The 27,329-nt window shown below is 36.4% G+C and overlaps 2 protein-coding genes across 5 annotated transcripts in view; both read right to left on the reverse strand.

Annotated features, from left to right (window-relative positions):
- Positions 1 to 27,329, reverse strand: part of LOC127440017 (NAD-dependent malic enzyme, mitochondrial-like) — a 714,514-nt gene that overhangs the window by 418,186 nt on the left and 268,999 nt on the right. The window lies entirely within an intron of this gene.
- LOC127440002 (netrin receptor UNC5C-like) overlaps positions 1 to 27,329 on the reverse strand; it is a 232,031-nt gene that overhangs the window by 141,731 nt on the left and 62,971 nt on the right. The window contains exon 2 of the mRNA XM_051696358.1: positions 7,533 to 7,766. Within this exon, the coding sequence (XP_051552318.1) occupies positions 7,533 to 7,766 (234 nt within the window). The remainder of the gene's footprint in view (positions 1 to 7,532; positions 7,767 to 27,329) is intronic.

The following is a 27,329-nucleotide window of genomic DNA, read 5'->3' on the forward strand; positions in this document are numbered from 1 at the left end:
GAATTATTGCAGCAGGTTGATATCAAAGGTCCATTAGAGTGATTAGCTCAATAGGAGCTTGTTAACCTCTGCGTAATGAATCAAGCTCCACTCTCGCCCACACTGTGAGCGGCTTGAGTCGGTTTCTCCTGTGGAGAGATGATTATGCCTCACTCTCATTTGATATGTAATATTTTCACTCTAAATGACTGAACGCAAGTGGAAGGCTTCTAGCTACCCCGTCACACCTTGAAACACATGGCTTTTGAGTTGGACATCAGCATTCCTTCAAGGGCAAACATTGAAGTCAACATGAAACAGCATTCAAATGCCATTTTACTTCCGTAATGTGACGTATTTCTGAGTGAAACAGTCAGCCTGATATCATGTGACCGTGAATTTATTTTTTTATTTTTTTATTTTTTGCAAAAATGAAATGACGTCCTTCATTACACATTTAGCTGCAGTTTAACCAGTAAAATGTCCAGCGGTGGCGCCAAAAGCGAATGAAATGGTGTCGTAATCAGACGAAGTTTTAAGGTGAATATCAAATGGAGGTTTTAATGAGTAAAAAGTACCTCCCTAACCAAAACCTTTAACACAAACCTAACCAACAGTGATCTAAAATCAAATGAGAGTTACATAATACAGACATCCTAACCCTAAACCAACACCTAACAGTGTGTGAGTAATATTGCAAAAAATAAGTGTTTTTAAAGTCAAAATCAGCCATTGTAGTCGTGATTTGTGTGAAAATGAATAAAAAACAGTTGTAGCACCTCTAGTGTCCATTTCACCAGGAAACTGCAATGAAAAGTACACTATATGGTCAAAAATAAGTGGACATCCCCTTCTAATTAAAGAGTTTGGTAATTCCGTTAATACCAGTGAAGATAAATCATAATTCTACTCCAAACAATGGCATTCTAGGGCACTCAGTGCTTCCAACTTTATGGCAAAAGTTTGGGGAGAGCCCTTTTCTGTTCCAGCATGAAAATTCCCCTGTGCACAAAGCAAAGTCCATAAAGAAATGGTTTACTGTGTCTGATGTGGAAGAAATTGACTGGCCTGCACAAAGCCCAGACCTGAACCCCACTGAACACCTTTGGGGTGAATTGGAACACCAACTGGAAGCCAGGCCCCATCACCCAACATCAGTTCCTGACCTCACTGATAGCCTTGTGTCTGAATGGGAGCAAATCCCTGCAGCCATGTCACTACATACAGTATACTGGAAAGCCTTCCCAGAAGAGTGGAAGTTGTTATTGCACCAAAGTGGGAAATTAATGCCTATGGTTTTGAAATTGAAGGTTCATCAAGCACATATCATTCATTATATGAGACCAGGTTGGAAACAGCATATTCAGTGAAGAAAAAAAGTAGAGCAGGACTTGACTTTATCCTCGCTCTACTTAAGCCAATAGGCGCTGTCACACTTGCCTATGAACGGTGAAATTCCATGGGCGAAGAAGGCGTGGGCGAATGTTGAGCGCATGTGAAAGCAAAAAATGATTGTCAAGCAGCCTGTTTTTAAGGCTGCACTTTATACTCTTGTGAGAATTAAGTTAAAAAGAAACAACTAAAATTATATCCTTGTCCACTGTAAATGATGCACCACACACATAGAGGTCACTGCCAAAGAAAACAACTTCCTGTTGGTCAACAGGGCAAATTCGCCTGTCACAGTTTACTAAACTTGAACTCTATGCGAAACCCATAAAGGAAATTCTTTGCCACCAAAATAAATTAAAAAAGAAATCGAAATTAACGATCCCGCAGATTCCCATTGAGAGGGCTGTATTTCGCCAAATAAATTAAAAAATGAATGTGATCTTGCAGTCTAAACTGAATGCAGTTAAATAAAAAAGACCATGTATCACAAAATAATGACAAGAAATCACGACTTTCTATTGAGTTGTTTTGCGCGGGCTGCACGCAAAAACAAAGCGCGACCAGTGTAGTCCGCTTCATGGGAAATGGCTCTTTTTAACTGGTTTGTTTAATGAATAGTTCAAAAGACTCACAAACTCAGGAGTTACTGGTTTGAGTCAGTCTGATGAAATCTTCACTGAGTGACTCACAGAATCAGTGGGGAGCGTTTCCCAAAAGCATCGTTGGTCGCAAGTTCCATCATTACCAACATAGTTCAATGATTTGGCATTTCCCGAAACCGTAGTTCCAACGAACATTCGCAGAGAGTATCGCACAGTTGTGTGGTTGGAACAACAGCTCTCCACCTATGGTTAGAAGCATAGTTTTTTAGTAGTTTGCTGTGTGGACATCATTTGACTTTGCTGAGGCTTCTATATCTTTTATTCCATTTACATATTTCACTCTGTCAAGACTTTGACTAAGTTTACATGCATTTAAGAAAATCACTTATTCCGGGGTTTTACAGAAAGTGGCGTTCTGAAACATCATGTAAATGCAAATGCAACCGTTTAAGAGATTAAAGACTGTTAAGAGAAAGCGCTTTATCACACACGGTTTCTGTCGAGGAACATGGCTTCTATGTGTTTATGGCAACTCATACGTGGCGTTAATATGTTTTTGAAGAGTGTGCATGTGCGTGTGTGCTCAAGTGCATCGGAGGAACCCCGAAGTCTTATTTAGAGGGAAACCCCACTATTGCAGCGTTTGTATCTGTCCCATTACACAGTGCATGCAGCTTTCGTGTCTTCAGCAGCTTCTGCACATTAAACAGCTTTCTAGTGTACATGCAAATGAGCTTTTATAATTTAATATTTGCGGAAGTTATTACTCCACGCCCTGCTTAACGTCATTAACAACAGCTCTATATTGTTGAACCAATGTTGTTTGAATGATGGATGTGCAACATAGTTACAACGGTTTCAGGAAACAGTCATGACTAGCTAGTTCTCCAATGATGCATCGTAATATGGTGGTTAAACAGTGAGTTATGTCGTTGTTCGGGAAACTCACCCCAGAGTGGTGAATCAACATTTGACTCACTTGCTGAACCGAAGTTAGCATTACTTTCAGAAATGTGGCAAGAGCTGTTTTGTTAACTTTTACTTTAGATTTGTTTTGTAATAAATATTTTATTATTTTATTTATTTTGTTTTAATATCATTGCAATAAATAAATAAATAAATAAAAAACATTACTCAATAATAAACAATGTCCAGGAACATATATTAAGTAAAAAAGTGTCATTTTAATTTTATGTTGACTCTATTTTGACTATCAACATCAAGCCTCACAAACTTTGGCAAATTTAAGGATTTATATTCCCTAGATAACCTCATTGCAGCAGGCTGTACACTACTTTATTTCCTGTCTGACTAATTTAAAACCTGACTCCCAGAAATTGATGGGCAAACAACAAGTAAACAAGGAAATAAACTAATGAATGGACAAACTAATGAATGAATGAACTAATTAATGAACAAATGAATAAACCAACTAGAATGAATTAACAAATGATCAAACAAACTAGAATTAATATGAATGAATGAACAAATTAAAATGAACAAATAAAGGACTAAACAAATAAATGAGCAGTAATGAGCGCTCATTGCAGAAGCCTTTCCCAACTAACTAAAATCCTGAGCACCCTAACAAAAAAGTTGCCTTATAAAAAAGTGTATACTATATATATATATATATATATATATATATATATATATATATATATATATATATATATATATGTGTATGTATACATTACTTATAAAATAATACTAATATGTTACTTATAAAAACATTCTTATTTTCTGTTAAAATATTTAAATATCTATGTAAACAAGAAATGACATAAGATTGTAGTCTTGTTTTCAGATTCTTATTTTTTTAATTTTATGATTATGATTATGATTATTACTATTATTATTATTACAAATGTTTATGCTTAAAACAAGAAAAAAAAAAATAATGGGTTAGAAATATAAACCTTTTTCTTCTTCTTTTATTTTTTTTTTCCATTTCCAAATAGTTTTTTTTTCTTGTTTTAAGATTTTTCAGAAAAAAAAGTCTTAATATCTTGTCATTTTGTTCCTCATGTTTATGCTTAAAAAAATATATATATAAATATTTGTTAATGCAATATAAACTTGTTTTCCCTTTGAATTCGTTTTTTTTCTTACTCCATTGCCAAACAGCTTTTTTTCTTGTTTCAAGCATAAAACTCAGTACTGTAAATCTTTTTAGATTTCTCTGAAAACAATACTAAAGATCTTAAGTCATTTTGCTTCTCAAGACTATGCATCATTTAAGAAATGTAACAGCAAAAAAAAAAAAAAAAAAAGAGCTAGAAAATTAATTTTTGCAGTGCAGAAATTGTGTGAAAGCTAGCAAATCAGATTGGAGCTTGCAAATTTGGAATGCTCTTGCTAGATTTGTGTTTAATATTTATCAGATGTCCCATAAATGAGCCCTGCGTCTGAAATCGCGTACTGTCAGAGTATGTAATCTATTTGATGAAGGATGCACTTTTTGGCCAGTAAAACAATACATTCTTTAAGTATGCATGCAAGTAGTAGGGCCAATGAATAGATTTCGGACATTCTTCACCCGAGGACGTGGGTATTGACCCGTTACCTGTATATATGCCATAACAACAACAACAACTGCGAAGATAATCTACTCTGGTTTTGTTAAACAAGCACAATTTAAGCACAATAAACAGCTTTCTTGGTATATTTATCACTTACAATTGAAAAGTGCTATCCGACTCACGGTTCTCCACTGTTCTTTTTAATCCAGCGTTTTGAACGTGACGTCTCTTCAGCTCCCGAGTGACAGTAAAGTGTCCAGTCGATCAGCACTTCAGAATCTCACAGGAAATAGTTGGTCATCTGGGTATTTCTTGCTTATTTTTTTATGAATACTGAGGATTCGGACATACTAGTCCATTGGCACATCGTGTCTGGCATACTACATAGTAGGGAAGTATGGATATTCGGACTCAGCGAGAGTCTAGGTCGTTATGGTTCTGGTCATAGTTGGTGGTGACTAGAGGTACTTTCTGTGTCCATAACAATCATATCTGGCCCTCTTAAAGAAGCCCTTATAAAGAGACCTCATAACACAACATACAGTAAATAATCCACAAACCTGTGTGTGTGTGTGTGTGTGTGTGTGAATGTGTGTGTCAGGATGGGGGTTATCAATATAAAAACCATGAATAAACCAGAGCCATCACATTTTTACTGCACATCAGAAAAGGCAATAATGTTTCCATGCCCATAAATGAAAGTGGTGAATATAGGATGGATGTGTGTGTGTGTGTGTGTGTGTGTGTGTGAGTTTTGACCATATACACAATGTGGCAGTAGATATGTGTCAACCGGTAGACATCAAGCAGAAAACTTTCTCAGATGAGTGTTTTACACGATGTAAGCACTGTGTAAATGTAAGTTGTTTAGGTTTGTGAAGCAAAGTTGCTGTTTGGCATATTAATACGGAATCAAAATGATGTGAGATCACATCATTACAGGTGTGCAATATATTAAAGAAATTTACCATGGCCGGATCTAAGGATCTAAAATCACATTTGATCTAAGGATCTAAGGCATAATTTGTTACAAACAAAGGCCGTTTCACACCAAATGCGAATCTTCGCCATGCTTAACATTTTGAATTGAAATAACAGATTCCTAATTAGTGAACATTCGCACCAAATCCCACGCGACAAAGCAAAGCTTTTTTCACGGTGTCATTTGACAAAATGCCCTGACCAATAAAATATGAGCTTTGAATCATGTGTCAGGAGCTGCTGCAGTTACCAAAACCAGCACAAAAGGTGGCGCTAATGCACAGATAGCTGTTTTGACCACCGACATTAAACGTTGAAGGAAAACAAGGAAGAAATCCTGATCCAGCAGTGAGGATGGGGAGTTTGGAATGGCATACTACTCATACTACTCCTACTACTTTTGCCATGTCTGGCTATGGCAGAAATAGTATGAGTAGCATGGTAGTATACCATTCCGTACTTGGCAGATGTGTATTTAATTTGCATCAAATGAATTTTAAACAAATGTAGGCCTACTTAACACAAGTATACAGTAAGCTATGCGTGACAGTGACATACAATCACTATTGTACCAAATGCTATCATATTTTAAACATTAATATTATTTTTTACACTCAATTCTTTCTAATCACCCCTCAGACTGCGTATACATGATAATAGTCAACTTGTCCCACAGGTGAAATAAAATAGTTTGTGAAAGTGTCTCAAATGTTTTCTCTCTCGTTCAGCAAATCAACAACAAAACCTTCATCACTGCAGCAGCCTGCAGAGAAATCTGTTTTCCTTTTGCAATCTGCTTGCAAGATTTCTTGTTTGCTTGTCTTGATTGTTTTGCTAACTTGTCAAGTAGTACATCTCATCTGTGATGGGTGGAGGGCAGATTAGCTCAAAGGTGTGCTGAGCCAACAACCGTACTGGGGTAAAATTGCTTGTCGATTAGCGCCACCTACTGTAAAGGCGTGAATGTGCCTAGGGCGATCATTCGCGTAGCTTTCTATTTCTATGTGCTGCCTTTCGTCAGCAATACGTATCTCATTATCACGTCATCTTCGGTATAAAAAGGCCTAAAGAGACTGTCTAAAAGTAATAGATAGTCCTGCACAAAATGATTGTAAACTGTATTTAATTATTTAGTTTATTAGGTTCAGTATTAAAAAAATAAACAAATGTCTTTTTTTAATGTATATTATAAGCACTGACTCAAAGTTCAGCCATGCAAATCTATCTGTCTATATCAACCTAATAGGTCTTTAAGCTTGTTATCTGTTAGCCAATCGGCTTGCTCACATGTGACATGTTAAGCCAATCGACTCGCATGGTCTGATTGCACCTTTGACATGTGATCAGGTAGCCAATCAACTTACGTCTCTCTTTGTCTAATATTTAAATGGCTCAGTTTTGCAGATAAGCCGGTTTCACTGCAGCACACTGCGAGAGATTTTCTCTGAAACCCACCCCCACCCCAGCTCCTCCAGTCTATTTCTGCTTCATGGGGATTGTTTGTAATGTCTTTTTTTTTTTTTTTTTTTTTTGTAGCATGTTATGCATGCTTGATGCAGCAGCATGTCCACATGATAACTCAGTATGTATGTCTATTCTCTAGCAGTAGCAAGTCTCCATACTTGCTCTGCAGTAGCAGCAGCAGCATTAGCAGATCTGCAAAGACCAGTATCCGATCAATATGTCATACCCACATTAACAAGCTAAATTTCTCAGAGAGTTGTCGTGACTGAAATATAATTATGTTCCAATAACGAGTAAAAGTATGGTCACATTTTAGCACGTCACATAAGAAGAACGTGGAAAGTGTCCTCACACATTCATTTTAAGTGCAGTTTTGTGAAACACACATAAAAAAAATAACAATCATCGGAAAATCCCACGCAGCTCTTAACACTTAAAATCAATCGGTATTGGGAAACATGGCCTAAACCGGTTTCAAAAAAATTTAATAGCACATTGATCTGAATCAATCATTAATCCAGTAATAACAAACAACTGGAAAGGTCATGGAAAAGCCATGGAAATTCATCATTCATATGTGTGTGACACTAACCCGACGTTTCGTCCACCCGCTCCTCTATCGTATGTTCTCTCTGATGAACCCACTCGCCATTGCATTTGAAGTAGATCTGTGTGGCGGGCGTGGCCGTGCAGTAAAGATTGACAGCTTTGTTCTTGATGATGTAAGCGTCTTCCGGCTCCAACAGGAAATGTGGGAGGGGCTCAGGAGGGTCGCTAGGGAAAGTCTCCGGCAACTCGCCCAACCCTAACAGGAAGTCATCATCACCTGGAAAGGAAAACAACAAACAAGCAACAACATGAACCTTCAGGAAGTCAGTGAGAATTACACCACATTTCATCCTGGAGACAGGCTTGCAGGTTTGATTATTTTTGTTCGACAAGTGCATGAAGACTATCATTAGAGGATACATGTTTGTTTTCTCAGGTGTACACAAATCTGTAAATCATGTTCTATTCTCATGTTACACAATTACAGCTATACAGTTGCAAGAAATAAACAAAATGCACGAAAACATATATGTTAAATCATTATTATTTAATGCAACTATAAATTGCATGTCTTGCCTCACGTGTTATATTTAGAAACACTGTATGAGGTATTATGTAAATGCATATTAATAATTTTTAGAGTAGATTGTTTAATCAGAGTCTCTCATTATTGCAGAATAAACTTTGAAAAAAACTAAAATCTAATTTCACCAATTTATTCTGCAGCATCTTATAATTTCACTGTGCTGCGCTTGTTTTAGGTCCAGAGAGGCATCAAACACACAGAAATTGGCCTGATTTTGGGTCTCATTATGAAACCGGATTTTACAATGCGCTCTAACTGATCCCTGGTTAACTGAGTAACTGCTGGTTATTTTTAGCTCCAAATTCATAGCATACAAACATGAAATGGAGTACATATGATCTGAGATCTTTCTCTCACACTCCATCAGTTTTCTTTTTAAAACACTTAACCAATGAGTCTTCTTTGTTTGAGAATGAATGAATCAATTAACAACAGAATAAATGAATTATAATGAATGAATGAAAGAATGAACGCATTAACTGATGAATTAACAGACACAAACAAACAGAGGCTAAACAAACAAGTAAAAGAATGAATGAGTACCAAAACAAATCACTGAACGAATGAACAAACATGACAGGATGAATGAATGAACAAAATAATGATCAAATCTATGAACAGATAAATGAATGAACAAACTAATTAATGCACATATGAACTAATGGATGAAAGAATGCACAAAAAGACAAATGAACAAATGACAGGACAAACAAATTAATGAACAAACAAAAAGAACAAATTAACATGATAGAATGAATGAATAATTTTTTTTATGAATGAACGATATTAATTAATGCATGTATGAACAAATTAATGCATGGAGTATAGAATGTAAAAATAGACAAAAGGAACAGATGACCAAATAAACTGATGAATGAATGGACATGAGCAAATGAATGAATTAATGTACGTATGAAAGAACAAACACATGAGCGAACAAACTAATGAATGAAGGATTTATAAATGAATGAACAAATGAATACATTCATGAACAAACTAATGTATGAATGAAAGTATGCACAAATAGACACATGAACAGATGACCAAACAAACTAATGAATGAATGATATAAGAAACGAATGAACATGACTGAATTAATGCACGTATGATAAAATGAATGCATGGACTAAAGAATGCACAAATAGACAAAAGGAACAGATGACCAAACAAACTGATGAATTAATGAACAAACAAAGTAATAACCGAATGAATGACATGTGAAAAATGTAAAATATAAATGAAAATAAAATAATGTATGAATGAATAAAAAAACATTTGCATGGATGAATGATAAAATAATGAACAAATTAATAAATGAATGGGTCACACTTTATATCAGGTAGCCTTAACTATTATGTACTAACATTACATACATACAAGACTATGTCTTTATTGTGTAACTACATGTTGTTCTGCAAAATGCCCACATTTGCTGCTACTGAGGTTGAGGTACGGAGAGGTTTAGGAGTAAGGGTAGGGTTAGGGTTAGGATTAGGGGTTAGAGTTAGGTTTTGGGGTAAGGGTTGGGTTAGGGGTACAGTTAACAGTGTAACTACACATGTAATTAAATGCAAGTACTTTAAATGTAATTACAATGCAACAACATGTATGTACAGTTGAAGTCACGAGGTTTACATACACCTTAGCCAAATACATTTAAACTCAGTTTTTCACAATTCCTGACATTTAATCGTCGAAAACATTCCCTGTCTTAGGTCAGTTAGGATCTCTACTTTATTTTAAGAATGTGAAATGGCAGAATAATAGTAGAGAGAATTATTTATTTCAGCTTTTATTTCTTTCATCACATTCCCAGTGGGTCAGAAGTTTACATACACTTTGTTAGTATTTGGTAGCATTGCCATTAAATTGTTTAACTTCAGGGTCAAATGTTTTGGGTAGCCTTCCACAAGCTTCTCACAATAAGTTGCTGGAATTTTGGCCCATTCCTCCAGACAGAACTGGTGTAACTGAGTCAGGTTTGTAGGCATCCTTGCTCGCACATGCTTTTATTCAGTTCTGCCCACAAATTTTCTATCAGATTGAGGTCAGGGCTTTGTGATGGCCACTCCAAAACCTTTACTTTGTTGTCCTTAAGTCATTTTGCCACAACTTTGGAGGTATGCTTGGGTTCATTGTCCATATGCAAGACCCATTTGCGACTGAGCTTTAACTTCCTGGCTGATGTCTTGAGATGTTGCTTCAGTATATCCACATACTTTTCCTTACTCATGATGCCATCTATTTTGTGAAGTGCACCAGTCCCTCATGCAGCAAAGCACCTCCGCAACATGATGCTGCTACCCCCATGCTTCACAGTTGGGATGGTGTTCTTCGGCTTGCAAGCATAACCAGTCCTACTTGACCCGCTCCAAACGGGAATCAAACCGGCGTCTCCGGCATAGGAGGCGGGTGTGCTAACAAGGAGGCTAAAGGCTGCAGCCTCTAGCATCAGTCACTAGTGCACCGCTGGAGGCCAGGGGAGTGAGGTTTACACATTGCACAGCTACCTACCAGCTGGCTACCGTTACACTCACCCCCCTAAACCTCACTCCAATCTGGGTCATAGCCCCACTGCAACCGGTCCTACTCGACCCGCCCTGAGCAGGAATCAAACCAGCATCTCTGGCATGGGAGGCGGGCGCGCTAACAAGGAGGCTAAAGGCTCAGTTACTAGTGCGCCTCTTAAGGCCAGGGGAGTGAGTTTTACACACTGCACAGCTACCTACCAGCTGCCTACCGTTACACAAACATCACCCTTTTTCCTCCAAACATGACAATGGTCATTATGGCCAAAAAGATCAATTTTTGTTTCATAAGACCAGAGGACATTTCTCCAAAAATATCTTTGTCCCCATGTGCACTTGCAAACTGTAGTCTGGCTTTTTATGGCAGTTTTGGAGCAGTGGCTTCTTTTTTGCTGAGCAGCCTTTCAGGTTATGTCGATATAGGACTCTTTTACTGTGGATATAGATACGTCTACCCGTTTCCTCCGGCATCTTCACAAGGTCCTTTGCTGTTGTTCTGGGATTGATTTGCACTTTTCGCACCAAACTACATTCATCTCTAGGAGACAGAATGTGTCTCCTTCCTAAGCAGTATGATGGCTGTGTGGTCCCATGGTGTTTATACTTGCGTACTATTGTTTGTACAGATGAACGTGGTACCTTCAGACATTTGGAAATTGCTTCCAAGGATGAACCAGACTTGTGGAGGTCCACAGTTTTTTTTTTCTGAGGTCTTGGCTGATTTCTTTTGATTTTCCCATGATGTCAAGCAAAAAGGCACTGAGTTTGAAGGTAGGCCTTAAAATACATCCACAGGTACACCTCTAATTTACTTTAATTAGCCAACTAGCCTATAAGAAGCTAACTGCCTAAAAGCTTGACATCATTTTCTGGAATTTTCCAAGCTGCTTAAAAGCACAGTTAACTTAGTGTATGTAAACTTCTGATGCACTGGAATTGTGATATAGTCAATTTAAAGTGAAACAATCTGTCTGTAAACAATTGTTGGAAAAAAATACTCATGTTATGCACAAAGTAGATGTCCTAAACGACTTGACAAATCTATATTTTGCTAATATTAAATCTGTGGAGTGGTTAAAAAAATGAGTTTTAATGACTTCAACCTAAGTGTATGTAAACTTCTGACTTAAACTTGTACATAATAAATACATTGTATCAAAGGATTAAGTACATAGTAGTTAAGGCCACCTAATATAAAGTGGGTCCAATGAATGAATGAATATATTAATCCATGTATGTACAAGCTAATGTATGAATGAGAGTATAAACAAATAGACACATTAACAGATGACCAAACAAATGAATTAATGAATATTAATATTGATTACAGCAGCAACCAATCACAGCATCGAACAACTGCCTACCTACTATTGCAGCACGTGTTCAGTGTTTGGGCTATCAAGGGTTAATGAACTTATTTCCTCAACAACATTGACCACATGAACAAATACATGGGGAAAAAAGAGGTAAAAGATGCATTTCTCAGTTGTTTCCAAGTATTCACTGAATGATTATTAGATACATCGCTGTCAGTTATGGGTGTATGTAGTGTGTGTGTGTTTGTGTGTGTTGTCTTTTTCTCTTTCTCTCCCTCTCTCTTAATCGCTCTCAGGTGTGGGGTATCCAGGTGAGCTGATTGTTGATGGGGCGCACCGGTGCGCAGTGTGTTTCCTCCCTATATAAACTGAGTGTTTCATGGCTGGGTTGTGTGAAGGGAGACGGTTGTTCTTGAACTGTGTCATCTCGTTCAGGGATGCTCAGGCGCATTCAGGGTTCCCGCTGCTGGAGCGGAGAGTTTGTGGTTGTCGCTGTCTGAATTTCGGCGTTCGCTGTTCTTTCATATACAGAACTGTCAATCAATGTGTCTGTTTTTCTGCTGCTCTCATCTCCCTGCATCTTTTATAGCATTTTATTTTTTAAAGTGTAACACCCATCCACTAACGTACAGATTCAATCTTGTTTTATTAAAATAAAAAGTTATATTTGGGCGAATTAGAATCCAAAACCTCTAAAAACTAAATGCAAAAAGTTACCACTAGATCAATCAGTCATGTTCTTAATCAAAGTGCTGATCTACGTATTCATCTACCGATTAAAAAAATCCCAAGACTGATTGTGGCAGATGTAGAAATGAAATGACCATATTATGTGAAATATTTATTTGGGTGCTTGAATCGGTTATTAAGTATGACTGTTGAACACATTTTATTTAAAAGAATCTTTTACTGTGCATAACATAATTAATATTCATGAGTTTTGCAGCACTGCCCCCCACAGTACAATTTTCTGTACAGTTTAGTTTTATTTAGACCTAACTTTGTGCCAATCTTCGCTTTCAAATTGATTATTCTAGCTGTTACAAAGGTGATAGGCCTACAGGACTTTATTAGCAGAATAACATGGGATATGCATGCATTTTCCATCCATGGGTACACTTAACAAAGGTGGTGACGTTTAGCCCAGATTGCCGGTTCTATATATGAAGCATATAAAACATTTAAAATTTGAAGATTTTTTATTATGCAAAAATATATATATATATTTTAATGTTGGCAAATCAGTATCAAAATGGTTACTATGTGGTTCCTGTGGAAATGCAGTTGTATCACAATTTAATGGACATTTATAATTTGATAGTGACTCCAATTGATGAACTAGTACTTGTTGTAATGAAGCTTGGTACCTTAATCCATAAGAACTACGCATGGGCGCTTGTTTTAGTGTTGCCACCCCTCATAGTCTGCATGTCACACCATAAGAAAATTCTAGATCCACCCCTGATTAGTAGGTCCTAGCACAGGCGAGGTGTCTGTGACAGACTGAGAGATTCGATGGGTTGCTGTGGACATTTGTTTGGGTGTGTTGTGTTTGCCAATGTTATTATCAAACAAATTACCTGATGATACTTGATTGATTTCAGTCCAAGATAGAACCATATACAGTACATACACAAATCGCTTCCATCCCACAACTAAAAAAAATACTGTAAAGGAGCAGTAGAGAGAGAGAGACTGCTTTAATTGTCCAAAACATGAAGAAAGCGTTAGAGATTAACACAGAACGTGTTCCTGCATTAAAAAAGTTAGACGCAGCACAACTATGGAACGGTCCTGACACCTTTTTAAAAGTTAACATATTTTTAAGTTGACTTGTCGTCTTAAAAATGCGCTGCTCATGCGCAAGATGCTGAAAAAGGTCAAATATGGCAATCTAGCACGTAGAAAGACAATTCAAAAACAGAGCAGATAGATGCAAAATGCTTCCTGTGTGAATGAGCCCTTAGACCCGAAACATAATCTACGCAAATACGTGAACACAAATGCTTCAAGCTACACCAAAATCCTTTTCAATGCAAGTCAGTCCACTCGGCAGCAATCTTGGGAACGCTCCCAGACAGCTATTTTCTATGGATACAAGCGGCATAAAAGTACAGCTCTTATCTACTTGAATGGGGAAAGACAGAAACCTCCAAAACGGTTAGTCAAGATTACGATTAAAGAATATAATTCAAACCAGCAGTTAAATCTGACAACACTGGTATCATAAATTGTGGTTCTTTAACTCTGATCACTCTTAAAAACGCAATTGTTCAAGGCCGGTCCAGCATTCTCGAGTTAACTGACAGGTGATGTCTGTATCAACAAGGTTATAGGATGTTTTACCTGAAGGCGGGACTTCCATTTCTACATCCGCCATATTGGGTGTTCCAATTTCTCCCATTCATTTTAATATAAGCGCTCCATCTTGGGCTAAACAGTCTCTTGCTACACTTAATTTTACACGCCATTTTACGATGGACTTCAGAGGATGAACTTATGCCAACTCCAACTGTAAGACATCGGATACTTCATATGCCACTGCCTGAAACTTGGACTTAGGATGGACCCCACCGAACCTCACCAAAACGACCTGCCGGTTGAACTGCGATGCACCTCATTGATCTCTGCCTGCATCACCTTTGTTTATTTGTTTATTGATGGACAACACTCTTGAAATGGAATACATAGACTATCAATTAATTGCCAACAAAAGCCTTCATCAGCCAACTAACAAAGGACAATTCATCTATGTAAAGTTCTGCAGTTAATCCAGGATGAACTTCAAAGACATCAGTCATTAATCTTATAGTTCATACAAAATCTGTTTTAAACACTGGCCCTTAACACTTACTTAGTTTACTCATTTTAAACCATGACGTGCACTGCACATAAATAACTAATATTGACATTATATTCATGCTGTCTAGCCATGCTGTTTGAGTTTTGTGGTTAGTTACACGCCACAAGGATTTAATACAACATGAGGGTGAGTAAAATATGTCAGAATTTTCATTTATGGAAATAGGAATACTTGAAAACCCCTCAAGACTCAAACAAAAAGGTTTTAGTACTGTAAAAATATGTCAAATAGAAAACATATTTTTTTTAATATTTTGAAAAAAGAAATGACATCATGACCATGAGCTCATTAAAGGAACATTCTGCGTTCAATCCAAGTTAAACTCAGCCGACAGCATTTGTGGAATAATGTTGGTAACCACAAAAAATATTATAATTTCTTTATTTTATTTTATCCCCTTTTCTCCCCAGTTTGGCATGCCCAATTCTCACTGCTTACTAGGTCCTCGTGGTGGCGCGGTTACTCACCTCAATCCGAGTGGTGGAGGACAAGTCTCAGTTGCCTCCGCTTCTGAGACAGTCAATCTGCGCATTTTATCACGTGGCTTGCTGTGCATGACACTGTGGAGACTCACAGCATGTGGAGGCTCATGCTATTCTCCGTGATCCACACACAACTGACCACGTGCCCCATTGAGAGCGAGAACCACTACTTGTGACCACGAGGAGGTTACCCCATGTGACCCTACCCTCCCTAGCAACCGGGCCAATTTGGTTGCTTAGGAGACCTGGCTGGAGTCACTCAGCACACCCTGGATTCGAACTCGCGACTCCAGGGGTGGTAGTCAGCGTCAATACTCGCTGAGCTACCCAGGCTCCACACAAAATATTGATTTGTATATTGATTTGTCCCTCCTTTTCTTTAACAAAGCAAAAATCTGGATTACAGTGAGACCCTTACAACGGAAGTGAACTGGGCCAATCCGTAAAGCTGACTTTCAAAAAGTTTCAAAAGTATAGCCACAAAATGTAATTAATATGCATGTTAACATGAATTTAATGTTAAAATCACTTACTAACCTACTAAACTTCATTTACATGACAATGTGATGCCAAAAACCCTGTAATCCTGCAAAAACAATGATTTAAACAACTTTACATCTTAAATAATACACAAGTTTTAACAGAAAAATTCATGTAAGTGCTTTTATAAAATTAAAAGCTTTGCATTTCTTCCTTTAAAACCCTGTAAAGAACTGACCCCATTGACTTCCATTGTAAGCGCCTCACTGTAACATCGATTTTTGCTTTTTTTAAAGAAAAGGAGGGACGTGTTGAAATACATTTTTGTGGTAATCAACATTATGCCACAAATGCTGTCGATTGAGCTTAACTTGTGTTACAACCGGAATATTCCCTTAACAAATGACCACCAACGTTTACGCATCAACGCCTGTTCAGAATTCAGCAACATGGTGACTGCAATGTTACTTATTTCATATGCAAAAAGATTAGCCAATAATAACAGAAGCTATTTACTAACAAAAGTTGTGAAGGAATAGTAGCCAAAACAACTAGTTCTACAGGTCAGAGAAAGGGTGGAAAAAGGTCATGGAAAACTAAATTATGGCTGTTTTTGGCATAAGAAACCTTGACTAACATTACAGTATTAGCAGGCTTCAGGGGAAAAAAATTAAATGCTAGAAAATTGGCCCATTGTTTTCTTTCTCTCTATTTTATCTCCCTCTGATTCACTCAGTTTGTTCTCTCTCTCTCTCTCTCTCTCTCTCTCTCTCTCTCTCTCTCTCTCTCTCTCTATCTCTCTCTCTCTCTCTCTAACTATCTGGATGTTTTCCAGTCCTCTTGTAGCCGTGTCACCTCTCAGGTGCCAAAGGGCACAGTGGTGGTTCAGATGATTAACTCTCTTAATAATGGGGTTTAAAGACCATGCTGGGACCTCTCACACACAACTAGTGACAGAGAGAGAGAGGTTAAGTTTATTAGCTTAACCTTCCTGAGCGTGTGAGTGTAATATTGATGAGTATTGAAAAGTCCAGTAATAAAGGAATATTATACAGGCTAAATACAACTTAACCTCTTTCAACAACATCTGGGGCATGCTGACAATTACCACATACAATAGTTTAAACTCCAGTTTTTGAAGGGGAAACGTCTTTGCAGTAATGTACTTACAATAAAAGTCTATTGGGCAAGCCATTCTGGAAGATTTAAAAGCAGAAATGTGAAGCTCATCTTTTGTTGAAGCACTTATCTTAATTCTTCTATAAAAATGTGTTATTTGAACTGTAAATTTGTCTAAATCACCCTTCTAGTCGGATGAATTTCTGATCATAACAACATTAAAATAACAGGAATCCTCAGATAGCAAAAATGCATACACTGCAGTTACATTCCATTCTGCGAATAAGTTCTTCTGAACAGTCCATTTGAATGAATCAGTTCGAAACACCATTGCATTATCGTTTAAAATTTTCTACTGAAGTAATGAAGCAGTCACACATTTTAAAATGTTTTTAGTGCAGGAGTTTATTAGTACAGGTATGTGTTGTAATATTGGTGCATATAAATCAAAATGATTTAACATCGTTGTACCTAGTGATCATAATAAGTGGGAAAAAACAGTGGAATAAATGACTTTATTTTTAACTATATTTTTACTGTACTTTTACTTCTTGAATTACATATTTTGCATGGCCATATGGTCCAAAGTGTGGTTAATATTTAGAGTAAATTCAATCTTTTAGATATTTGCACTGAAATAGCTTATCACATATCTAATATTACAATACATAGCGTGATATGTGCCAAATAAAGGTCTGATCTCATGAAAATTACGTGCTAGAAACATTTTTGCAAAATTATAAATTACTTGGTTCATTACACGTATCACAGCATTTCAGAGGTGAAATGTCCACTGTTTGGCGCTAAAAGCGAGTTAAATGTTGTCCCAAACAGACAAGGTTTTTAAGGTCAATGTATATAGAGTTTTAAATAAATAAATAAAAACAACCTCCCTACCCTAAACCTTAACCCTAAACCTAACCGATAGTGTCAGAAAAATCAAATGTAAGTTGAAAACTCAATTACTGAAGCAACCAGGTCATTGTGTGCTGCTTCTATGACACTTTTGGCTCATGTGACAATTCACATGCCCCCTTAAATTTTCCTTGTGTCGTCTCAGAAACTTCTGACATCCCACTTGCGGTCCGATAAAGAGACAACCACTTCCCACCCTAAAAAGTTTGCATCTTAGTACCAGCCATGGTCTGAAGGCCAAATAATGTTGCAAAATGTACCTTTATTTATTTATCTTTATTTATTAACAATTAACTACACTATGTAACACAATCTTTGTTCCTAGGTAGTAAGTGTTATTTCCTACTTGCTTATGCCTCAAAAGCAGGGCCGGCGTGGGATTCATATTCAGTCTGGGATGTCATGTCCAAGTCAGCCCACACCCAAAAGGGGGGTTGGAGGTGAAGATGATAACAATAAAACAAGATCACAGAAAAAATATACAATATATGTAATTACTTATTAAAAATTTAATTATTTAAGCTCTCCATGTCATTATACCACATACGGCATTCACTAAGATTTTCACTTTGTCATAAGACATCAGTGTATGTGTTGTAAAAATAAGTGAATGTTAAAGGGATATTTGATCATTTCCTCACCCTCATGCCATCCCAGATGTGTATGACTTTCTTTTGCAGAACATGAATGAAGATGTTTAGAAGAACTGTTGGTCCATTCAATGCAAGTAAATGAGAAGCGGTGAGAAACAGATCAATAATTAAGTCATTTTTTTACTATAAATCTCCACTTTCACTTTCATAAGCACTCTTCTCTCTTAAGAGTTCTTCTTCTGTTTTTGGTGATTTACATAAGCATATCGCCCCCTACTGGGCAGGGAGGAGAATTAAATATTGATCTGTTTCTCACCCACACCTATCGTATTGCTTCTGAAGACATAGATTAAACCACTGGAGTTGAATGGATTACTTTTATGCTGCATTTATGTGATTTTTGTACTTTCTGAGTTCTGATCACCATTCACTTGCATTGAAAGGACCAACAGAACTGAGAAATTCTTCTAAAAAGCTTAATTTGTGTTCAGCAGAAGACAGAAAGTCATACACATCTGGGATGGCATGAGGGTGAGTAAATGATGAGAGAAATTACATTTGTGGGTAAACTAAATTTATTTTAAAGACTATCTAGGCACATAATAACACTATAGAACTGTAAATGTTTATAACTCTTTCAAGATGTACAGGCTCACACTTTAAATGGTCAGTGCTTTGTATTTTAGATAATTAAAATAGCAACAGATCCAGTGAAACAATGAAGGTTGAGTGATTGTTTTTACTTTTTTACATGCCATTCAAAAACGTGGCATTTTACAATGATAAGAGTGAAATAAAAGACTAAAAATAACACATTTGTACTTTTCTTTTACTTGGATTGTAAATGTTCAGGACAAAGGCAAAAATGGTTACTGTCTCTTTAAGAGGGTTTTATCGCATTATACAACATTGAAGGCACTTTGTGCAGTTTGTTTCATTGAGTTTAATCTATTGAGAGCTGTAAAGTCCCATTATTTTTGTACCGTGTTGTGCTGTTGCATCTGTATTCATTTACTTTAAGTATTCTGTTATTTTGTAACAAAAAATAATTTTGCTGTTATCATTCTGCACTGCTAGGGAAGATGATTTCAGAGATTAATTGACTGAGATTGTGAGACTGCAGTCAGTATTAAACTTGTGATGATGTACCTGAAGCACGTTCATCCATTCAGCTATTAGTAGCCTATCTGTTCTCGATGGATCTTCCGTGATCCTTCCCGCGCTGTCAAGTGAAGTGGCGCAACATCAGCAACATCAGTTTCATCTCACAGGCAACTCTCTCATTTGTTTGGGTGTGAGATGATAAAATACAGACTGCGTCTGCTATAATACGGAACGCAATTCTGATCCTTTTAATACCGGATGTTACGGACTGTTGACAATTGTTATGTGACATATGATGAAAGTTTGTCAATCAAAATGCGGACCTAACCAGCCCAATTTTTTCCGGCCCAGCGGGAATTCTCCCGATCTTCCCGATTGCCACTCCAGCCCTGCTCAGAAGTATAGATAATGGCTATTATTCAACACAAACTTTGCTTTTGTGGGGGTAGAAATAACACTTACTACCCAGGAACCAAAAAAAAAATTGTTACACAGTGCTATTAACTAACATGATGCTCTTTAGTTAGTGCATACCTATATTTAGCTTTTGGATTTTCCGAAATGTGTAGATATACATTATGTAATTGTCACCTTTGAAAGTCAAGGAGAGGCACAGCAGTGTGAATGAGCTCTTATGATCAACACACTTTATCACTCATGCACAGACTCATCATTTACACACACCACTATGATAAACATCACATTTAATTACTGACCCAGTGTGAGAACTCACACCGCCAAGAGCAGAGCGCACTTCAAAGCTATCAGGAGAGACCAGACTGAGCAGCATATGTGTGTGTGTTTACGCCGTGTGACACAGTATCAACCCCACACATGCTCATTTAAATACACACAATAGCTGTGTTTGTTATAATGATCTCTCATGTGAGCCACCATCCATCATATACATGACATCACTGAAGCTCAGCTGGACACTGTCTGGACACATGAATGTTTATAGCTATGTTAATGAGGACTTCCCATTGACATCTATAGTTCTTATTATAATAGATTACTATAGTTTAACGTTAACCCTATAATACAACATGAAGATATGTATTACAATTTTAAAATATGTATAATTTCATTGATAATCATACAAACATTTATTTTTATTTATTTATCAAAATGACAATTTACGAAATGATTCTTTACCAAAACTACAGGTTAAAAAAAAAAAAAAAAAAAAAAAATTAAAAGGTTTCAGTGTCATTATGTCATTTTTACACAGGTAGGTCTGTTACTAAAATCAGTTGACTTCAGCACCCCTTGGAGTAGTATATGCTCATAGGATTCCAGAGTACAGTAGACTTTCTACATCTTTGTATTTGGATCCCTAATGATGCATTCCAGACCTTTGCAGATGTGCATTTCTGAAATCCAAAAACTAGATATAGGTATTGCACAAGTGAACAGCCACATACAGTACATGTATGTCACTTGTTCTTAAATAAAGTTTATTTTTAGACTTTTGAAAATGGACAATATGACATTAATGTTTAATGTGAATGAATATAGGTACGGTTCTAGTTTCAACATTATTTGTACTGCAGATCCTTGCTTTGTTGGACAAGAAAAACTAGCTTCATACCATGTGACCGACATTTGGTTTTCTTCCAATGAAAATGGGTACAATAAAAAAATTATAATTCATGTGGATCCACATTGAGAGATGGGATTTAAACATACAGGGCCTTAAACATGAAGATAAAAAAAATGAAAATTTGAGTTCGAGCTCCGAATGATTTTAGTCTAGCCCCAAAGTTTTGTTTGGAAATGCCCAGGTGTCGAGTGGAACTGAGGTGGTAGTAACAGAAGCCTATTAAGTGCATGCTAGTTATTGCAGAGTTTTCCATGCATTTAAAATCATTTTCATCGCGTTCGGCGTAGTACACGCGCTAAATATTCTCAACTGAAATGTGCATTTGTGCAATTGAAGCCTGAATTTTAAGTGCGAGCCATCAGAACCACAAGCTCGAGTGGTCTGCTCTGCTGTATCCTACTATATGGAACGAATCACACGCAATTCAACCGAGCGAGCGTCCCTCGATATCTCCGCGCATACCACAAAACTTATGCGATCAATCAGAATTTTCTACTGAGAGTTTAAAACAGGAAACTTTTTTTGAGTTTCAAAGTTCTGGCCACCATTCACTTGCATTGTATGGACCAACTGAGCTTTTGTTTGTGTTCTACAGAAGAAAGTAAGTCATACACATCTGGGATGGCATGAGGGTGAGCAAATGAGTAAATTTTCGGGTGAACTATTCCTTTAATAACTACTACAGACTAACCCTAAAAGAAAAAAAAAGGTTTTGTTAGATCTGTATCACAACTATGCTGCCTACCTAATCGATTAAAATAATAATAATATAAAAAAATAAATAATTATAACTGATAATCATTCTAATATATATATATATATGTAGTACACCACTGTAGTAAATCACCAGTTCTCTCGTGAAGGAGGAAGTGGGAGCCGGGTGAACAATCCAACATACGTCACTTTATTTTTACATACACTTTACAGTGTCACACATAACAATATGATTTTCAGCACCACATAAATACACCCCAGGTGTCCATCCTTACCGCTCGGCCATGCCTTACTCGCCACAAACTGCTTTTCTCTATAAATCTTGACATCAGTAGTCTCTTGCTTGATTACACTTCCTAGCACCATCTAGCGCTCTGCACATGCATCAAGCAAATCAGCTTCAAATCATGATCATGCCTAGAGACTGCAGTGGCAAGATTTACAGTGAAAAAGGAGTTATATTTTGGTTTGTTCTCACCCAAAACTGATTGGATGGCTTCAGAAGACATTGATTAACCACTGGAGTTGTATGAATTACTTTTATGCTGCCTTTATGTGCTTTTTGGACATTCAAAGTTCTGGCAACCATTCACTTGCATTGTATGGACCTACAGAGCTGAGATATTCTTCTGATTATTATTATGCTGCCTACCTTGCAATTTATTAAAATAATAACAATAATAATACAAAATAATAAAATGATAAATAGTTATAAAATAAGAATATGTATAATTGTTAATTTATAATTATAATATAATATAATTTAATCATACTAAAATATATAAAATGAATTATATTATAATAATCCATTAATATGAATTCTTATCTTAAAATTGCTGTAAGCGATTTTAGTGTTCTGAAGCTTTCATGTGACTAACCTGTTGATTTAGCCACGCCCCTCATTCCAAAACCCCACCCTCCAAAGATAATTTTGAGACCAAAACCGAGCAAAAGAGCAGCATTGTTTATTCCTGTGGCTGTCAAATTCAACAGTGGCACAATAGCACCCTCAACTGACAAACATTATGAATCATAGCCTCAATGATCGCTTCAAATTCAACACTATGAGAACGAGCAAAATGATTGACAGGTGAAAAGCGCCAATGTCCGCGGTCCACGGACACATTTTTGTTTGCTGTTTACAAAGTCTACAGGTGTCACAGAGACCGGTGTGATATCTCAGGACATTTCATTAATATATTTAAGGGAGTAGGAACATTCTTTGCATGCTTTTTCATGAAAAAAATCACTTACAGCACCTTTAATTATTTAACATTTATTTAAGTCTGTTTACAAATTACAATTTACAAATTAGTACTACTACTACAAGTATTACCATAAAAATACACCAGGTTAATAAAAATTTTAACATTGTCAAGACATTTTGTCCCCAAAACCAGAGTTTGGTCAGACACACACTCACACTCAGAGACTTCTACTGTTTTTATATCAATCAAATTGTATTTACTATTCTTACTTTTTTTGCTAACCCTGAAAGAAAAAGTTTTGCACTTTAAAAAAGAAAAAAGAAAAAAAAAATATTTATTTGTGAATCTTTTTTTTTTTTTTTTTTTCAGTTAAAGGACATCCTCAGATGTCTGTAAAGATTTTTCTCATAATTATGCTGCCTACCTTTTGGAACAGTCTTTTCTTGCGAGTGTGCCTTAAAATGCTGCCTCCAAACAGTAGGTACTTCACCAGAAAGTGACACTCGAGCTAACAAAACAACCTCTCCCAGTGTCTGTGTGCATTTAACGCACATATGTTTTGGAAAAGTCTGTGTAGTAAGTAACCACAGTCTTAAACCGAGACCAGATGCACTGTACGCCAACACACACACTGAATATGCAGTGACAGACGGCTGTTTTCTGTCCTCATTATCTAATAAAAAAAAAAATGTCTGTCATCACCAACTCACACACTCTCAAAACATGAACATCATTACAAACAAAGCCAAACTCCCTCACTCCATCAGATGGCAAACTCACAACGCTTCAAAGCTCGACGTTTCACAAACCCGCCTGTGAAAAACCCATTTCAGGCTGTGAATTATGAGTGAAGACTCAACAAAAGAAATAACAGATGCAGAGATTGAAAGCAGAACTTTTGAGTAAATGTGACATGTCATGCTTGAGATTTTAACAAAAACATTCTGTTACCTCGATGACAATAAATAAATGCATTGTCAAACTTAAAACTTGGTGTAGAGTTTAAAAACTAAGAATGAAGAAACAAGATTTTACTTTAAATGTGTTTGCCAAGGCATTTGAGAATCTGGTTTTGTTTGTGTTTGTCTTCATTTGTGTGCAGGATAACTGTAACAGCACAACACTAAATTAATACTCTTTTAAAACTTATACCACACATTATAAAAACATTTAGGATGCTGGTCTCCTCATTTAATAAACAGCCAACCAGGGAGTTTAATTTCGAAAGCACAGATAGAGAGTTTTGCATTACAAATTTGGCTTTGATCTGGGTGGTTAAAACACAAAGCTATTAGAACATTCAGTAAACAACCAGACCAGATCAGACCAGAATTGCATAAAAAAATCGCAAGAATAAACAAACCACTGTACATTCCTCGCTTTCAGCGCCTGAACCAAGCTTAAAAATTGATAGACCTAAAAACGAAAGACCTAAAATCACTGTAACGTACGGCCTTGAGTGCCTAATGATAGGGATGGTCGGATCAAACCAGTGTTGGGTGTGATCTGATTACAAAGTAATTAGGTACTTCAATCCAATTACTTTTAATAAAAAACAATTCAAAAGAATTTCACACCTTACAAGCACTGGTGTAGTAGTGTCTGAAGAGGTGGTCTTACTGTGAATTTATGAAGGAAATTGTTTTCCTTCTTAAAATATGAACTGAAATGATTTTATATCATGAGAAAAAGCCACCACCAACAGCAGTAAAAGGCAAAAAAAAAAAAAAAAAAAGACATTTGATATAATTACAGGACACAGTTGTCCAGCAAAGGCGAAGAGCATTAAAAACTAGCAGGGGTGCAATAACATGCAGTATTTTCAAAAATTTTAATTGTATAAATAATATTTAAATGTATCTACATATATTTACGTTTAGCAGGGAAATAAATTATGGTTACTCCAGGGATGCTTGTACATTAGCATTAGATGCTGGAAATGTCCCGCCCCTTAATGAAACAGAAAATATAATTAGTTAACAAATATCCAATCACTTCTGAAATGAATGTTCTGATTGGTGGATCAACTTAGTTGGACTGTCTTTCTTGCCTGTGCCATCAGTTGCACTCCCGCCTCAGGCGGCTCCGTGCACGTTTAGAGAGAATCACTTTCCACTTTTTAAAATAATGATAATGATAATAAAAAGTACAATACACTCAATGGTGCTGCGGCATCGCGTTAGTAGATTGAAAAAGGTCCAGGTCAAAAGCCTACTTGTTGTTCTGGCAGCCACACATATCATACACACAATCCTAAGAAAGATAGGTGGGCATACGGCACATGCCTGCATACGCCCTAGACTACACTACTGCTTACAAGGGTTACACATATTTCTAAAAATAATATTTCTTTTATAAAACATATCAAACATGAATTATGCAAATATGTACATCATTGTTTCCATGACACAACAACATGTGGTGCTGAGCGTATGACTTCTGTGCAACATTGAAAAGCAAAAATACACACACACACACACACACACACACACACACACACACACACACACACGCATACATTTTAAGGTTTATGTATTTTAATTTCATAACAAAATTCCATCAAATTGAAAAGAGTAATCTTTAACTAAATAAAATATAAGCATTCAATAGCATACTCAATGAAATTAACAGTGTTTGACATGACAGCATGCTTTATATATGTAAAATATGTTACATAATATATTATATACAAGCTTCTATTATGTAATATGTCATACGCTGTATAATAGACATTTCAGCAGAAGCAAGAACTCTTCCTCTTTCCTTCCATTTCACTCTTTCCTCTCTATTTTTCACTCTCTTACTGAAAGATTGAGTGTCATTTGCAAACCCCAGTTGATCTCAAACTCCAGTGAATAAGTCCTACATTTCTCCATCAATATTATAGGTACAGAACATCCACTGATACTCAAGCTATTTTTCCCTGAAGTCCACTTAAAATGTGAGTCAAGGTTTCTTGCACCAAAAACAGGCACAATTTAGTTTTCCAAGACCATGTTCAACCCTCTATTGGACCCTTTGAATTAAACAAGATGTTTTTGCTACTGTACCTTTAAGGCTTCTATATGTAAATGACCTTTGTTATGATTGTTTAACCTCTTTGCATGTGAAATGAGTAAAAATGTCTTGATATGTAAATGTGAGAATTCTTTTCAGCCCAAAAAGTCAAATAGAAAGTTCACCAAATATTGTGCTGTTTCTGGCTGTGTGTAGCACCTACAGCTCTGCAGTTTTTCTTTTTTAAGAATCCCAATCCCAACAACAAACGAGCAGCTGAAAATTATTTTTAGCAGCTGTCCTGTATCCAACAGCAAACCTGAAGGTATCATAAAAGCACTGTGTCTAATTTAACATGTGAAGAGGCTATTTATAGTACATGGAGGTTTTAAAGGAACAGCAACGAAAACAGTCTGGTTAGGTTTCATGTTGTATTGTAATCTGTTTCCATGATATTAATGATTGGGTATGCAAAGTTACTCACATGTGTGACATGGAAGTATACTGTAAATATATGCTTATTTAGATGTAACCTTAGTAACCTTCTATGTATAAGTGGATGTAAATAAACAGGTAGCACTATTACCTATACAATTAATAGCAACAATAATACAACATTTATTAATCTAGGTTAATGTTAATTTATACATACTGTATACTAATCTTCTTCTTCTTGTTTTACATTAAAAGTTGTGGTAAAACTTTACAATAAGGTTGTATTTGTTGACATTCATTAATGCATTAGGTATCATGATTAACTAATGTTAACAAATAAATGTTCTAAAAGTGTTACCATCAACATTAACCAAGATTATTAAATGCTGTATTATTGTTGCTGTATTATTATTATTAATCATTGTAATAAAATCTGTAGGATTGTTCATTATTATTGCATGTTAACTATCGAGTTTACTTATTTTAACGAATATAACTTGCTACCATGTTGATTTATCAAAATACCATTGTTTGTTCATGTTAGTTCATAACGTTAACTAATGTTAACATGAATAGGGTTGAGGGTTATGTGAAATTAACATTAACCAAGATTAAGATTAAGAGTTATATAAGTCTTTTTCACTGTTAGTTCTATCAGGAAGACTCGCAGACTTGAGTCAAATTTAAGATGACATTTATTTGATGAATATAAAAAACAGAAATGTAATGTCTCTCTTTGGCATAAGCCCCGTCTGGCGGTCTGAAGAAGTTGTGCTCGGAACCGTCACATCCTGCCGGAGATAGGAGGCAGGGGGCAAGAAGCCTACCCCCGTGCAGGACGGACCTCAGCTAGTGGCGGTGGGATGGTGGAGGTTGCCATGTTGGCACACTGAAACA

Source organism: Myxocyprinus asiaticus, chromosome 4 (assembly GCF_019703515.2).
Source record: "Myxocyprinus asiaticus isolate MX2 ecotype Aquarium Trade chromosome 4, UBuf_Myxa_2, whole genome shotgun sequence".
Lineage (NCBI taxonomy): Eukaryota > Metazoa > Chordata > Actinopteri > Cypriniformes > Catostomidae > Myxocyprinus > Myxocyprinus asiaticus.